Here is a 16685-nt window from a genome sequence, read left to right on the forward strand (position 1 = left end):
GTAAAGACAGGCAAGGTGACAGAGTTATCAGACTGCTTGGGAAGGACCCTGGGGAGGAGGAGACTTAGGGAGGTGTTGGAAGGCCAAAAGAGAGAAAATGTAAAAGGTTATTTAAAAACAAAAACAAAAACAAAAACAAAAAAGTAAGTTTAAAATCAGACGTCAGCTAAAGTACCTGTTGCCTCCACAATGTTTGCAAGTCTCCACATGGTGAGTTTTTCCAAGTGGTCAGGTTGACAGGGATACCCAGGGGCAGGACGAATCCCCTCATATCTGATCCTACGCAGGTCTGAAAATTCCAGCTGTTCACCCTCAGAGTAAGCCCAAAATTCTTTCCGGACCCTTTCATGCAGCTCCTCAGCAAATGCCTTGGAACAAAGCAGAAGCAAGTACTTAACGCACAGTTATTTTTATCTATCACTTAAATGTGTTTCAGTATACTTTACTCATGACTTCAATTCATTACAGACAAGAGCCTTGAAGAAACCAGGTTCTTTCCTACATCTCCTTAGTTATACCGAAATGTTCATATAAAAATAAGCAGGGCCATTATTTCTGCACTTTTAACATATCCTTAAAAAATTCAGAACAGCTAAGCTGTGGAAAGACACAAACCCTGCTCCTTTGGCCTCCTGATATTCATATATTTGGGAGAGTATGATAACAGAAAAACTACCTCAGCAAATTAGATTTTCCAAAAGCCTGCTGAAACAGGAAAATTGGTATACTTTTATTTATTACTATTTTTATAAGAAATATGACTCCATAGGGACTCTGGAACAATATGCTCTTTTTTTTGGCCCTCTCAGATGCATGTAAGTGGCAAGTCTGATGATTCCCTCGCAAAAAAATCAAAATCTTCAAGAAAGTGTACTTATTTGGTTGTTTTCTGTCCATGAAACCAGTTTTAGTTGCTTATCATGTTTGCTTCATTGTTTTCAATTAGAAAAACCTGAATTAAAAATACAATCTTCAAATCAAAATTTAAAAAAATAGGAAAAACTTAAAACAAAATCCAGGCATTTTTTTAAAAAAAATAATCTCAAAACACAGCCAGCTCAAATAAAAAAAAATTGTCATTGTAACAATCCAGCGGGAATTCTCTTAACTGACAATATAGACCACAAAATTACTAGGAGGGAAGGCAATGTGTGCAAAAGTTGTAAGGCAAAAGGTTTCAGAAACAGGGAGAACTAAGAGTGTTTATGTTGAAAGTTCACAAAATTATGGATGACTATGGTATAGCAATGTTTCCTCAGAGCAACAAAAGCTACCAGCTTAATTGGTTACCAACAACTAGTAGTCATAATAATGAAGAAGAGGCCCTTCCACATTCTCTCGTGTTCACAGCAACATACCTTGTTGGGGAAATCCCAGTGTGAATTTGATGTCTGATTTGAAATTGGAAGATTTGTTTCCCTGCATCCTTCTTTCTACTTGTTCACCAGACAGAAGACCAGAATGCTTGGGAGCTCCCCATTCAATCTACTCTAAAGAAAGCACAGCTTGGGGCTGGACTAGGACACACCTCCCGTCAGCTCTTTAATCCCTCTTGTCAATTAATTCACCTGGATCTCCTAGAAAACTGTTACATGAAACTTAACAGAAGTATAATTACCTCTGCTAAGCGATCTCCCAGCGCTTTCACCATTATGATATTGTAATCGTCAGACTGCTTCTCATATTCTGTGCATAGCTCATCTACTCCAAAGCATGCCACAGCGAAAAGACCCAAATAGTCAGGTATACCCGACTCCAGAGGTGATATGAAATCAGACAAGCAGTAATAGGGATCAGTAGAAGAAGAGTCTTTCTCAGCCTGCAGTAATAAATGAAGGTCTAAGTTGTATTTCTCCCAATATGTTCAAACATATATGAAAACATATATGGAGGTTATATTAAGATGGTGCATAATGCCAAAAGGCTGCACAAGATAAACAGAAACTCACAATTCTTCTTCCAAAATTAAATATATAAAAATAGAACACGTATCAAAAGATTATGATATACCACTTACAGCCATATGGACTATAACAAACTCATCATCCTATATCCAAAAGTTAATTTAATGGTGTTTAAATATTTATTGAAAAGAATTATAAACAGATCTTTAACTTACAAGCCAAAGCAAAGCAAACGCACACACGCACACTGAGAACCCCAAGATCCACCAACCAGATACAGGTGCAAAATAGTGGCTCAGGCAGGTGTACCTGCACTAAGTATTAAAGAAAAGGGTGCCTCTGAGCACATATTCAGTCCAAGAATGTATGATCAGTACCAAAAACTAGGAACCAAACTCTCAAGTCCTTTCACACGAAAATCCACTCCAGATTTTGATGGGAAGTTTTGCTTCTGCACATGACTCTGGCAAACCGCTCTAAGCTGAAGCGTTCCTTCCTCACCCACCCTAGAATGTTTAGTTCACATTGAGTTCATGAAACATCGTACCCTGACCTGTTCTCAATGCATGGTTAACCACATCTACGGAATGCGATAGTTATGTTTTTTTAAGTCTTGTTATATCAATCACTAGTAATAGTTTAATAAGGAGGTTTTCATACCTGTCCAATTCTGTGTTCCCTTTCCCAACCTTTAATCTATTGATGATTAATGCCTATATGCAACCCTTGCATTGTATTTGTGTTAACCAATCAGCAACAAGCACATATGTGGCAATGCTGTAATATTCAATAAAAGGGACTCCCCGAGACATGCTTGAGAGATGCCTCCCATATGACACTTGTCATTCGTCTGTCGTTTATTTCAACCCAACAAGATTTCCCCTGTCAAGCGCTCCTTTCCAGTAACTTAATTTAGCATGGAGCTTTTTAGTTGTGGCTACTGTTAGAAAACTGGATGTCAAAAACTGTTACAGATATCCTGGCAGATCACCCAGATTTCTACCACTGGGTCTAAATACGTCAACCTCTGGTTTACCTGAATGAACATGAATTATACAAACTCCAAAACTACTTCGGGCACACAAGTCAACATACTTTTGATGTTAAGTAGAAGAGTTTTACATCCTACCTGTTGCCTTAACCCACAGAATTTAGCTATTGGTTCTGAAGACTGCACTTCCTCTTCTGTGGCATATAAATAAATGTCATCTTGAACACTCCGAGCTGGCCAGAATCCAACCAGACCTTTAGCTTTAAATCTGTTTTGCATAATCAAAGTTTTCAGCAAATTCTGCGCATCATTATAAACTTTTTTTGCCTCTTCCCCTAATAAAGGAAAAAGAATCCTTAAGCACATATGAAAAAATTAACTTAAAAACCGGTTGGGTGATCATTTTTCATTGTTTTGCAGCTATATCATAAAGTTCATTTCCTTTATTTTCACTGTTATAGTCTATTAATGACAACACATGGACAAAACTAAATACAGTATGAACCTGGGCTAGCATCAAATGTTTCAGAGCAAAAAAAAATTTGCTGCAAACACAGTAAATGTAAACAGAACAGCATTGTAACCAAGTCTTTCATAAAAGCTACTAGGCTGCAACATTTTATTACACACTAGTCTATCAACACATGCCTACGTTAATAAAATGCGGCCTTTTTCTTATTAAGTCAAATAATGCCTGGTCTTCTGAAAGTGATTCATAATCACCACAAGCAACTAACTGAGTTGTTTATTCACAAACCTTTCATAAAATCTATTTGCTTTAAACCAAGGTTGGGGAACCTTTGGCCTGGGGAGCAAATGAGGCCTGCAAGCCTTGATCCAGCCCTTAAGACTCTTTTTGAGCAATGCCTCCACCTGAACGCCACACCCTTCACTGCTCTATATGTGCTTTAGGCTGTCTGGAACATGTCCTCCAGATGGGATAATAAGCCTTTTTGCTTGTTCGGAAGGAACAACGTGTGTTGGGATATAGAAAGTCACATCCATTGCCCTCCACTTTTGTCTTGCCACCACGGCAGTATGGCTCCCAGAAGATTTGTCATGTGTCTACCCTAAGATGAATGGGGTATGGGTAGGATGGTGGATTCTTTGCTTTCGCCTGCTCCTGTCCGTTTACAGCTGATGCTTCATTAGCTGTCACAATTTTCCTACTGCACCAGCACATTAGTGAGCTTCAAAATGACTGACCAATCTCTCTCTAATTAACATGGCTCATGTGTACTATTGGTTCTACTTTGTGCATATTCACACAATTTGAAGATACAGTGGTACCTCGGGTTACAAACGCTTCAGGTTACAGACGCTTCAGGTTACAGACTCCGCTAACCCAGAAATAGTACCTCAGGTTAAGAACTTTACCTCAGGATGAGAACAGAAATCGTGCGGCAGCAGCAGCGGGAGGCCCCATTAGCTAAAGTGGTGCTTCAGGTTAAGAACAGTTTCAGGTTAAGAACAGACCTCTGGAACAAATTAAGTTCTTAACCAGAGGTACCACTGTACTCTATCTACCTTTTAGATTCTCCACCACAGAATGCTACTGTGTTACTCACCCACTGCTTTATCGTTGAAGATTTTAGGAAATCCCCGGTTGGGATATTTGCCTCTGAGCTGCCAGACATCGAAAAATGGCTTCCAGTCAATGTATTCCACCAGCTTCTGCACATCATAATCTTCAAAGACTCTAGTGCCGAGGAACAGCGGTTTAACTGTAAAAAGCACAATGTGCAGATTTTGTAATTTGGAACATACTACGTGGGCTGCATCCACATCTGATGCACAGTGCATACCACTGCAGGTATTTAAAGCCTCAATACTATGGCAACTAAAATACAATCTTGAACTAGACAGGCAGGCTTACAGAAAATGTCTGCCTCTTTGGAAGGATGGCGAAATAAGAGTGTGTGGAATATCCAATGAGTCCAAGTTATAGGAGAACCACTGGTTTCAAGTTTGACTCCCTCATACCAATTGATCTGTTTAAATATTACCAGCTAAAATTTCAAGCGTAAGCTGTGCTGCTCTGCAGCAAGGGTGGCAAAACAATTAATTTTATGGAATAACTTGTTTATGATGGCTTGAGATTTTGTAGAAAATAACTTGCTCCAACAGATGAAATAAGCCATTGTTATGTGAAAAATCATGCCAGCATAAAGCCATTGGTCACTTGGGTAGCCCCCCCTTACATGCTGTATTCGGCAGTGCTCAACTGCAGACTGTCGTGGAACGTTCCCAATGTGCTAAATAATGTAAATCTCATACAATCCTCTCTACATGTCCATATTTGAAAGGGCAATCTTGCTTTGATGCAAGGCTGCTCACAGCTACCATTCACCCTGGACCCTGAATCTGCGTTGAGGAGGAAAAATGCAGACTTGGCTCTACAGTATGTCCAAAACTAGTACTATTCCTAAATCAGCTCATACCATCATGTCAGTATCACACAGCTAAGTTTTCAATAACTATACTTCTCTTCTCTTAAGTCTTTTCTTAAGAAAATAAGGGTCTCCAGCCTGGAGTTAGCAAAAGTGCTCCCTCAATACAGTTATGTTCTGTGAAGAAAACCGGACAAAGAGAGACTCAAAACGTCTGGCTTTGCTACAGATATTCTGTAGTGATATCTAGAACCTACCTGCCAATTGTATCTATAAGGAACTAGAACCATGTTGTCCTTTCTGTTTCATTAACTAATTAGGGGCATAAGAAGCTGCCTTACACTGAGTCAGACCATTGGGCCATCTAGCTTGTCTACTACCTACACTGACTGGCAGCAGCTCCCCTAGGTTCAGGCAAGGAATGTTTCCTAGTCTGACTTGGGAGATGCCGGGAACTGAACCTGGGACCTTCTTATATGAAAAGCAGATGCTCAAGCACTGAGCTATGGTCCTTACCAAGCTCTCTCTCTGTATGAATAGGCCTAACGTAAGCAGAACTATGTTCTGATGCAAACAGATTTTAATAATTTTTACTTACCCTTTTCAGCCATTACTGATAAAAGTGTATGGTAAACCTTTAGGGAAGCTGGCACTTAGTAGCTCAATTAGATCTCCAAGCTGAGGAAGTCATCCACTCTTCAAAACATGCAGGAACCGTACTAGTCTTGAAATTCAGTAGGAGATATAGATAGAACTTCTAGCCCAGGGGTGGGGAATCTTGGGCCTAGAAGCTGCTTATGGTACTCCAGGCCTCTCTATCTGATCCCAGGGACTCTCTCTAGGCCCTACTCTGCATCCTCCTAGTGTTTCTTGCCTGGCTGGAATGTGTCCTTGAACTCCCACCATACCTCTTGCTTGCCTGGCTGGATGATACACAAGGTTATACGGACGTGTGTAGAAACTAGCATATTGTACAAAAGGTAAAATTTACAGACATCTGGCATGTGGCCCCCAGAAAATGGTCCAGAAGGGAATATATAGCCTATGGGCTGAAAAGGGAAAAGGGTTCTCCATCTTATCCAAATCACCAAGTGACTCCTTAGGGAGGGAGGATAAGGGGAGGGTAAGGAGAGGGTGAGAACCCTCCAGACGATCCCAGGGATGTGGCATAGGCATTTGGCTTCCACCCGTAACTTAAAATAATTATTTTTAACATTTTGTGACAAAAAGCTAAAATCCGAAGAAATACTCAGATTAACTGAAGTCAAGATTATTTTCAAATCAGTTAGTCCTCCTGAAAAGAATAAATCTTCTGTAATCTTATAAGGCAGAAAATGGTTTCTTAAAAGGCAAACTAACCTGGTTTTGATTCAGTTAGCCAATCATAATAAAAGCCCTTATTCCTCGCCTGCTCTAGTGATAAATATCTCCTTTCCTGCGTAGGGAAAAAAAGACAGGTCTTCAGTTCTGAGCAAGCAACTATATCAGTTGATTTACCTGGTTTTTTAAAAAATAAATGGCATGAAAGAACAGCTAGTAATGACTAATGACTAGTACACTTGACATTAAGAAGGTCTGTTAGTGCTCTTTACCTTGAGAGAATCATAGTGGTCCTGTCTAATGTCTTCATATTCCTCTTGTATTTCTTCAAAGAAGTCATCCTTTAGATTCTCATCTAAAAGCTGAGAGCACTGAAATGAACACAGCATGCTGATTAGACTTGAGGGTGATGTAATGCAACTCAATACCTCTCCATCTCTCTCCGTCAGGTACTTAAATTCCCTCATGAAGTTATCAAGTCCATAAGAATATGGCTAATAACGCCCACCCCCAGCTGAAAAAATAAAAATGAAGTTAAACTGCCAGGGAAAATATGATTGCTTTGAAGTGCTTCTGGGTATGGTTCCTCTTTATCTTTTCTCAAGAGGGCTATTTAACACACAAAGCTTGCATGTGAAGGTGCTGGAGCTCACACAGAGACTTAAAAAATAAACATATGAATGAGTTCCACAGCAACACTGAAAGGGAGGGAGTGGGATGAGGGGGGATGTTATGTACTGGGTTGAATAGGATCCAAACTGCAGCAGTCTGATTGGCCCTAGAACAATAGGATCCAAAAGGCAGCAGCCTGATTGGTCCTAGAACAATAGGATTCAGAATGCAGCAGTCTGATTGGTCCTAGAACAATGCAGCAGTATGATTGGTTGGCAGGAACTACCCAATCATGCTCCAGATAGAAGTGAATCCACAACCTGATTGGCTTACAGTAGAATTCCGGAATTAGCCAATCATGTTCAGCCCATTGTGTAAATAATGTATATAAAGCAGATACCTTGAGGGGACTTTCATTCATTCCTCCTCACCACTATGAGCTGAATAAAGAGCATGAAATCACTTTGCGACTCTGAGTATATTTCACTGGCGACGAAGGTGGGATCCCGCTGAGCTGACTGCCACACACAGCACCGCAGCACCGCCGCCTGCCGCACCGCTGCCTCGCACCGTGTATCCAGGCTTCAGCTCCGGGACACAAGGAACTCAGAATGGCAACCGACAGCAGCTTCTCACCGTTCAACCCAGCATCCGGAGACTGGGAAGCGTACGCCTCCCGTTTCACCTTCCTCCTAGAAGCCAAAGGGGTCACCGATGAAGAAGACGCCAAGAAGAGGGCAATATTCTTCAGCGTTTGCGGAGAGGAGACATTTGAAATTGCCCGGGCTCTCCTTGCGCCTGAAGACGTTGCTACTGTTCCATACAAAACAATAATGGAACAGCTGAAGGGGCACTTTTCGCCACAGCCCTCAGTGGTGGCTCGTCGAAATGCCTTCTATGCAAAGCGGCAAGCCCCTGGGGAAACCATAACTGGGTTTGTGACCTCTCTCCGCCAAGCCGCCCGGTTCTGCAACTTCTCAGAGCTGGAGAACATGCTTCGTGACCGCCTCGTCGGTGGCCTGAGGGATGAGAAGCTGCAACGACGCCTCTACGCTAAGAAGGACCTAACGTTCCAGGTCGCTCTGGAGGAGGCCCTGGCAACGGAAGCTGCCGAGAGGTCGACGCAAGAGGCACGGCCGAGCCAGCCATCCCAACCGAGGGTCCACCATGAAGACCTCACCGACGACTCAGGATCCAACAGGGAGGAGGTGCACCGAGTACAGCAGCGCACTCAAGCAGCCCACATACCACAGCTGCCTCGACGAGAAGGAGGGAACTGCGCAAGTTGCGGAGAAAGTCACGAGAGGAGGACCTGCCGTTTCCGCAACGCAGAGTGCAGGCAGTGCAGAAAATCGGGACACATCGCCCGGGTGTGTCGGGCTCGGCCCACCCGACGCCAGGCATCAGATGACCAATCCAAGAGCCCCAGGTCCCGGGGCCCAACGCACCAAGGCAACTCGACGGAGCTCACGGACTTCCAGGTATACCAGTTGCCCCACCCCAACGTAGAGAAAATTTATGTTGACGTACAGATAGAGGGGGCCCCATGCCGCATGGAGCTTGACACGGGTTCAACTCTATCCATAATCTCGGCAAGGACCTTAAGGAAACTGTGTCCTACTGGGGGTCCCAAACTCAGGCCGGCCCCATTCACCCTCCGGGACTTCCAGAAACGTAAGGTCCCCACAATGGGGGTGGGGACCTTCAGGGTGCAATACCGAGGGCGGACGCGGCAACTGGAATTGCTGGTGGTCAAGGGCCCCTACATTAGCTTACTGGGATTGGCATGGTTTGGACCACTGGGGCTAGCCGTCACCGGGGTGAACCACACTAGCTTACAAGTGGACGTGGACGCCATATGCAAGGAATTTCCAGGGGTTTTTGATGGGAAATTGGGACAGTATACGGGCCCCCCAATTGCTCTACAGCTTGACCCCGCAGTACGACCGGTCAGGCTCAAGGCCCGCCGGGTCCCGTTTGCCCTGAAACCCCGTATAGACGAGGAATTGGACCGGCTTGTGGAGCAAGGAGTGCTGGAGCCGGTGCCTAATGCCCCCTGGGAAACCCCAATTGTCACACCCGTCAAGCCTAATGGTTCGGTCCGCATCTGCGCAGACTACAAATGTACCATAAACAAGGCCCTTACGGCCCATGCATACCCAGTGCCAGTGGTCAGCCATGTTCTTGCCACCCTGGCTGGGTCGAAAATTTTTGGCAAGCTGGACTTGGCCCAAGCATATCAACAGCTGCCAGTAGATGAGGCCACAGCAGAGGCACAGACGATTGTGACGCACAGAGGAGCATTCAGGGTAAAGCGGCTGCAATTCGGTATCAGCGTGGCACCAGGCATATTCCAGAATCTAATGGACTCTCTACTTAAAGGGATTCCTGGCGTCACCCCCTTCTTCGATGATGTGTTGATTGCCGGGCCCACACCAGAGGAGTTTGAGGACCGCCTCCGCACCGTTCTGCACCGTTTCCAGACGGCGGGTCTCAAGGTGAAGCGGGAAAAATGTCTACTAGGAGTGCCTCAGGTGGACTTTCTTGGATTTATGGTGGACGCAGAAGGGGTCCACCCGACTGGGGACAAGGTACGGGCCATTTGTGATGCCCCAGCGCCCAAGAACAAGACTGAACTTCAGGCCTTCTTGGGACTATTGAACTTTTACCATTCCTTCCTTCCCCACAAGGCGGCGGTAGCGGAGCCCCTACACAGACTCCTGGACAAGCGGGCCCCTTGGGTGTGGGGCCAGCGCCAGGAGGCCGCATTCCAGGCAGTCAAGGACTTGCTTGTCTCAAACTCGGTCTTGGCACACTTCGACGAGAGGCTGCCGGTGGTGCTAGCATGCGACGCCTCGCCCTATGGAATTGGCGCTGTCCTGGGACACCAACTCCCGGATGGAAGAGAGGTACCAGTGGCATACTTTTCCCAGACACTCAACGCAACCGAGCGGAACTACTCGCAAATCGACAAGGAGGGTCTGGCAATCGTGAAGGGAGTAAAAAAATTCCATGATTTCTTGTACGGGCGGCCCTTCACCGTGGTGACTGACCACAAGCCGTTGCTTGGCTTGTTTGCCCCTGAAAAGCAGACCCCCCAAGTGCTGTCTCCTCGCGTCCTCAGGTGGTCAATTTTCCTTGCCAGCTACCAGTATGCACTGATTCACCGTCCGGGGAAGGCGATGGGCCATGCGGACGCCCTCAGCAGGCTACCACTACCGGAAACAGGCCCCGACCCAGCACCTGCACAAGAGGTTATGAGCCTGGAGCTGCTTCCTGACCGCCCCATTCAGGCACAAGAAGTTGCACACCATTCCAAGAAAGATAGGGTCATCTCCCGGGTCCTGGACTGGGTGTGGAGGGGATGGCCCAGCAGCAGCCCCGGGCCAGAATTCGCCGGCTACACAACCCGCAAACATGAACTGTCAGCCCACAAGGGGTGCCTGTTATGGGGAAGCAGGGTCGTTGTTCCCCAGCCCCTCCGCAAAAGGGTCCTCACAGCCCTACACGAGACACACCCAGGGGTAGTAAGAATGAAGGCCCTTGCCAGGAGTTATGTGTGGTGGCCGGGGATCGACGGAGAGATAGAGGCCTGGGTCAAACACTGCCAGGCCTGCCAAGAATCCCGCCCAGATCCCCCAAGGGCCCCAGTCCAGTCCTGGGAGTCCGCCCGAGCACCATGGTCACGCCTGCATGTGGACTTCGCTGGCCCCTTTCAGGGGAAAACATTCTTCATAGTGGTGGACTCCTACACCAAATGGCTGGAAGTCGCACTGGTATCGTCCACTTCTACGTCCGCAGCCATCCGGGTACTACGCAGGCTGTTTGCAACCCACGGGCTCCCTGACACTCTCGTCTCAGACAACGGGACTGCATTTACGTCAGGAGAATTCCAAACCTTCACAACGCAGAACGCCATCCGCCACATCCGTTCGGCGCCATTCCACCCTGCCACCAATGGCCAAGCAGAACGCATGGTGCGGACCACCAAGGACACCCTTCGCCGTATGACACAAGGGGATTGGGAGTACCGCCTTGCCACATTCCTTCTAGCACAGCACAGCACCCCCAGCTCAACGACTGGCCGGAGCCCCGCTGAACTACTAATGGGTCGGCGCCTTGCAATCAGATTGGACCGCCTTCACCCCGATAGAGCTCAGGATGAGGCAGTGGTGGGGGAAGGCAAGAACCCCCGGACCTTCGAGGCTCAGGACCCAGTGTACGCAAAGAATTTTGGGGCAGGCCCAGCATGGGTACCCGCCACAGTCACCAGGGTCACTGGCCCCGTGTCGTATGAGGTGCTAACGGATGGGGGGCAATGCTGGCGCCGCCACTGCGACCAGATACGGCGACGATTCCCAGGAGAAAACCAGGAGGAGGAAAGGGCAGAGGAGTCCCAAGGGAACAGAGGGGCAGTGAGGCCCATAGAGCACGAGGGGCCAGCAGGAGAGGCAGAATCAGTAAATACAGAGAGGACCTGCGAGGCCGAAAGGACACCGGAACCAGAACCACGACTGAGTGAGCCGGTTGCGCCAGACCAAACAGCCCCATCACAGCCAGCATCCTTGGAACACGAGCCAGAACCTGAACCCCGGACCAGGGAACACCCCAGGCCGCAACGCACACGTAGGCCGCCAGCGTACCTTGAGGACTATGAATGCGACCTCCCGGGCAGGACTGGAACTTAGAGGGGAGGGGTGTTATGTACTGGGTTGAATAGGATCCAAACTGCAGCAGTCTGATTGGCCCTAGAACAATAGGATCCAAAAGGCAGCAGCCTGATTGGTCCTAGAACAATAGGATTCAGAATGCAGCAGTCTGATTGGTCCTAGAACAATGCAGCAGTATGATTGGTTGGCAGGAACTACCCAATCATGCTCCAGATAGAAGTGAATCCACAACCTGATTGGCTTACAGTAGAATTCCGGAATTAGCCAATCATGTTCAGCCCATTGTGTAAATAATGTATATAAAGCAGATACCTTGAGGGGACTTTCATTCATTCCTCCTCACCACTATGAGCTGAATAAAGAGCATGAAATCACTTTGCGACTCTGAGTATATTTCAGGGGAGGTTTATCTTTAAGCTTTTTCTAAACTCAAGTTTATATGAAGGCAAAACATCACTTATTCTTGTCCCATTAAAAAACCTTTAAATAGGCCCAGGTGCCTTCTTACTGCCACTTAAAAAGGACCGAAGGCTATAGATTCCATTTACAGAGCAGTAAGGAGTGTCAATATTTCCCTCCACAGAACTGGAAAACCATTTAACTCTATACAGAGGCAGCAGAAGCCATTTTAAATCCTAGTGACACGGTTTAGAGGACTTGTGTCTCATCTGTAAGAGGGAAGAGTCTGAAAATGCAGTAGCTGAAACATAAGTCTAGCAAAGCATATCAAATATATTTCCAAATCACAGGCAAGCCACTTCTGAGATTTCTATTATTCATTAAGCAAGCTGTTATAGTCAGATTTAATTAAACCCTTGACTGCCTTAAGCATTCAAAAACAGCACCCCAAACAGAAAAACACGGTATGATATGCAGAAGTCTTTAGAAACGCAGGATTTGTTTGGTAATATCTTACATTTTCTCGTGTAAATTGAGACATTCTTAAAATAGTTATGACCAAATGTATAATAAGAGTTCAGTTTCATGGATACTGCAAGTACCAACTGTTACAAGCTCAAACAAAGCTTCAAACCACTGTCTGCCTCATGAAGGCGAAGGCAGGGGCCTGTATTCAATTGCCCTGTTGGGGGGAAAAATTCCGAAGCATAATGATTTGGTCACTGATGGAAATATAATGCTGTGCTGAATGAGCTAAATCTGGTCCACTAGAATTAATCTTACCTTTGTAAAATACATTACAGGCAGCAACCATTTTGTGTGGGGGTTCCGTTCCTGCCCCCCCTTCCATGTGTCATGCGGGGCGCACATAAGCCTGCATCACCCTACCCTTCCGGGTCCAAAATGACCCGCACATCCGCTGTCACGCATCAGTTGGACATGCAGAAAATGTTCACCGCCTGTACTAAAGATGGGACTAGAAATCACAACTTACAACCACCACACTCTTGGAGGCATCTAGGACGTGGACAACAGGAGCACTGTATCGTGGAGCAATTTTTACAGCTGTATGTGTCCTGAAACGACAGAAAAGACATATAGGAAAGCAACAGTATGAACACATATAGACTCAACATCAAGCTAATGTTCAAGCATTTTTGTGCCCCAATGGGAATGCTATAACATAAATCACGCAAAACTCTCCCGTTCTCCTTTTAATGATAGTCCATCTGCATGCGTAAAGGGGCACACTCCACACTTTTTACAAGATCTTCAAGGACCTGTACTGCTTTGCTAATTCCTAACAGGGTACACGGCAATCACAACATGTCAAGATTGGGGAGCAGAGGTTGTCTTAAGGCGTCCCTATCCCTCTGGAAGGCCTTCAATTCTTAAAAAGAGTGTCAGAGTTTCATTTGTGAATATATATATATTTAAAAACCACTGGTTCTTTCGGAATTATTTTCTTAGGGAGAAGTGTCTGCTGCAAATGAAAGCAATTTTACACTGCTGCATTTCCTCTTTTTTTGGCATCATTCTTTAGCTGTGCCTACAGACACTCCAGATTTTACTTAGGGGGTGGAGGTTGCTAAGCTCTACCTTCCCCTCCAGCACATAATGTTGTACTGTGCACGACAATGGAGTGGGAGGGAAAATTTGTGCCTAACTGTTCTCAGCCAACATCTTCAGCTGTCACGTTCATCTAAGTCTCTCTTCTGACAGCATATCCCCTTCAGAGCACAGAGCAACCTTTTCCCCCAGTCTTCTAAATGCATTCCCCTAGGCTTGGATAAAGCTCCTTTTTGACAGTCCATTGAGCCCTTCATGCCAGGATTCAGAATCCTGACACGCAAAATCCTGAGAATGCCAACTTTAATTTATTTTTGAACCATGAATTAATTTCCGTGGCTGCAGCAGCAGCAAGAGTGGATGGCAGCAAGTATTTCTAGCATGGTAGTCAGGATAGAATAAGTTATCCCAACTTCACATTCATAAATTGCTATATGGACTGCAATGCAACTGGAGGAAACTATTTGGAAACTTTGTCGCACAGGTATATTTGCTGTTTCCATCAAGCCCAGTTTTTCTCATTCTACAACATATTGGGTACGATCTCGACTTCACAAACTTCTATTGAGAGAAGGGACAAAGATCCAGTGGAGCCTCCCACTAGAGGAAGGGAAAGGAAACGCTTATTGCCTGAATTCCCCTTCTGCCTACAGCACCACCTGCCAGATCCTTCAGAGCAGATTTTAAAAAATAGCCTCTCATTTTCCTCCAGTAGAGTACCCCATGGGTAGAGGTCCACCCAAGCGCAGTCATTAATAAATGATCTTCTTCTATTCTTCATGTTTATATTTAATTATTTCTAAATGCATAGGGTGTTTATTTCTTTTAACTGTTTTTGAAGTCTTAATTTTGCTACAGCAAATCTGTACTTCTGAAAAAAGAAAAATTCACTGTATATCTCATGTCCTCTACTTAATCCTCTTGAAACATCAGCTTCAACATTACCTTTTTTATTTAAAAAAACACCACATTTTTCTTTACTTCACTTTAAACACGCTAGAGCAAGTACTTGAATGCATTTTAATTAATAAATATTGGTTTAAATAATGTTAATTATCCAAAAGTTACATTTTAAAGGTTAAATTAAGAATAATACTGCCTCTATTAGATGCCTAACATTCTGGAGAACAACTTATTGCATATTTACATTTGCTTCTCTGTTGGACATACCAAAAAGGACCCAACTTACTTGGAAGTAGTTGCTCCTCCAATCAGCAAAGGAATCTTGATTTCTAATCTCTCCATCTCCTTGGCAACAAATATCATCTCATCCAAAGAGGGTGTGATGAGGCCAGACAAACCAATGATATCTAAAAAATAAATGGTTAGAACTACTTTCATCCACAAGGTTCCATAGCCATTTCAGACAACAGCAACAAGAAGCAACCAGCCAACTGTGCAGTGAGCTCATGGCCTTGTCTAGATGTTTCCACTAACATTTCTTTTTTTATATATATAAATTTTTATTAAGATTTTAAAGGTTACAGGGAAAAAATAGGAATATATATATATATATATATATATATATATACACACACACACACACACACACATAACAATCAAAGAAGAAAAAGAAAAAAACCATACATATAGAAAAACATCATCAAAAAAAAAAAAAAAAGAGATAAGAAACAAGTCAAACCTTTAAATCACTTACTTACATTCACTTATTTCCTTGACCTCCTCACGCCTCCCATTTTTGTATTCTAATTCAATTAGATATTCCAGCAAATCCTTCCAACTTTGTTTTTATCCTAATAGTTTATCTTAATATACTATAATTTTACATTCTCTCTTTCACTAATTCATTTTTTACTTAATCCTTTATGTCTTTTCTGCTAAAACCACATAATTTTTTTTTATTCCAACATCTTTCTAACATTCCTTAATTTTGCAATATTTTTGAAGATAAACTTTAAATTTCTTCCACTCTTCTTCCACCGACTCTTCTCCTTGGTCTTGAATTCTGCCAGTCATCTCAGCCAGTTCCATATAGTCCATCACCTTCATCTGCCATTCTTCCCGAGTGGGTAGATCTTGTGTCTTCCAATACTTTGTGATGAGTATTCTTGCTGCTGTTGTAGCGTACATAAAAAAAGTTCTATCCTCCTTTCGCACCAATTGGCTGACCATGCCCAAGAGAAAGGCCTCTGGTTTCTTCTGGAAGGTATATTTAAATACCTTTTTCATTTCATTATAGATCATCTCCCAAAAGGTCTTAATCTTTGGGTATGTCCACCAAAGGTGAAAGAATGTACCTTCAATCTCTTTACATTTACAACATTTATTATCGGGCAAATGATAAATTTTTGCAAGCTTGACTGGTGTCAAGTACCACCTGTAAATCATTTTCATTATATTCTCTCTTAAGGCATTACATGCCGTAAACTTCATACCAGTGGTCCATAACTTTTCCCAGTCAGCCATCATAATATTATGTCCAACATCTTGTGCCCATTTAATCATGACAGATTTAACCATTTCATCCTGTGTATTCCATTTCAACAGCAAGTTATACATTCTCGACAAATTCTTAGTTTTAGGATCTAACAATTCTGTTTCCAATTTTGATTTTTCCACCTGAAAGCCCATTTTCTTATCCAAATTATAAGCCTCCCTTATTTGATAATAATGAAGCCAATCTCGTACTTTGTTTTTTAGTTTGTCAAAACTCTGCAGTTTTAATCTATCTCCTTCTTGTTCCAAAATTTCCCAATATTTCGGCCAATTTGCCTCCATATTTGATTTTTTCAGAGCCTTAGCTTCCATTGGTGACAACCACCTTGGAGTTTTATTTTCAAGCAAATCCTTATATCTTATCCAAACATTA

The 16685-nt window shown here is 44.1% G+C and overlaps 1 protein-coding gene across 3 annotated transcripts in view; it reads right to left on the bottom strand.

The window, feature by feature from the left end:
* The window catches only part of MTR (5-methyltetrahydrofolate-homocysteine methyltransferase), a 64171-nt gene that overhangs the window by 5094 nt on the left and 42392 nt on the right, over positions 1-16685 (bottom strand). For all 3 annotated transcript variants that reach the window (XM_079969466.1, XM_079969467.1, XM_079969468.1), the window contains 8 exons: positions 15045-15165; positions 13281-13362; positions 6878-6976; positions 6645-6720; positions 4464-4619; positions 3034-3230; positions 1619-1819; positions 176-368 (listed from right to left, as the gene is read on the bottom strand). In XM_079969466.1, coding sequence (XP_079825592.1) covers positions 176-368; positions 1619-1819; positions 3034-3230; positions 4464-4619; positions 6645-6720; positions 6878-6976; positions 13281-13362; positions 15045-15165 — 1125 coding nt within the window. The remainder of the gene's footprint in view (positions 1-175; positions 369-1618; positions 1820-3033; positions 3231-4463; positions 4620-6644; positions 6721-6877; positions 6977-13280; positions 13363-15044; positions 15166-16685) is intronic.

Source organism: Podarcis cretensis, assembly GCF_951804945.1.
Source record: "Podarcis cretensis genome assembly, chromosome: 3".
In the NCBI taxonomy this organism is placed as follows: domain Eukaryota; kingdom Metazoa; phylum Chordata; class Lepidosauria; order Squamata; family Lacertidae; genus Podarcis; species Podarcis cretensis.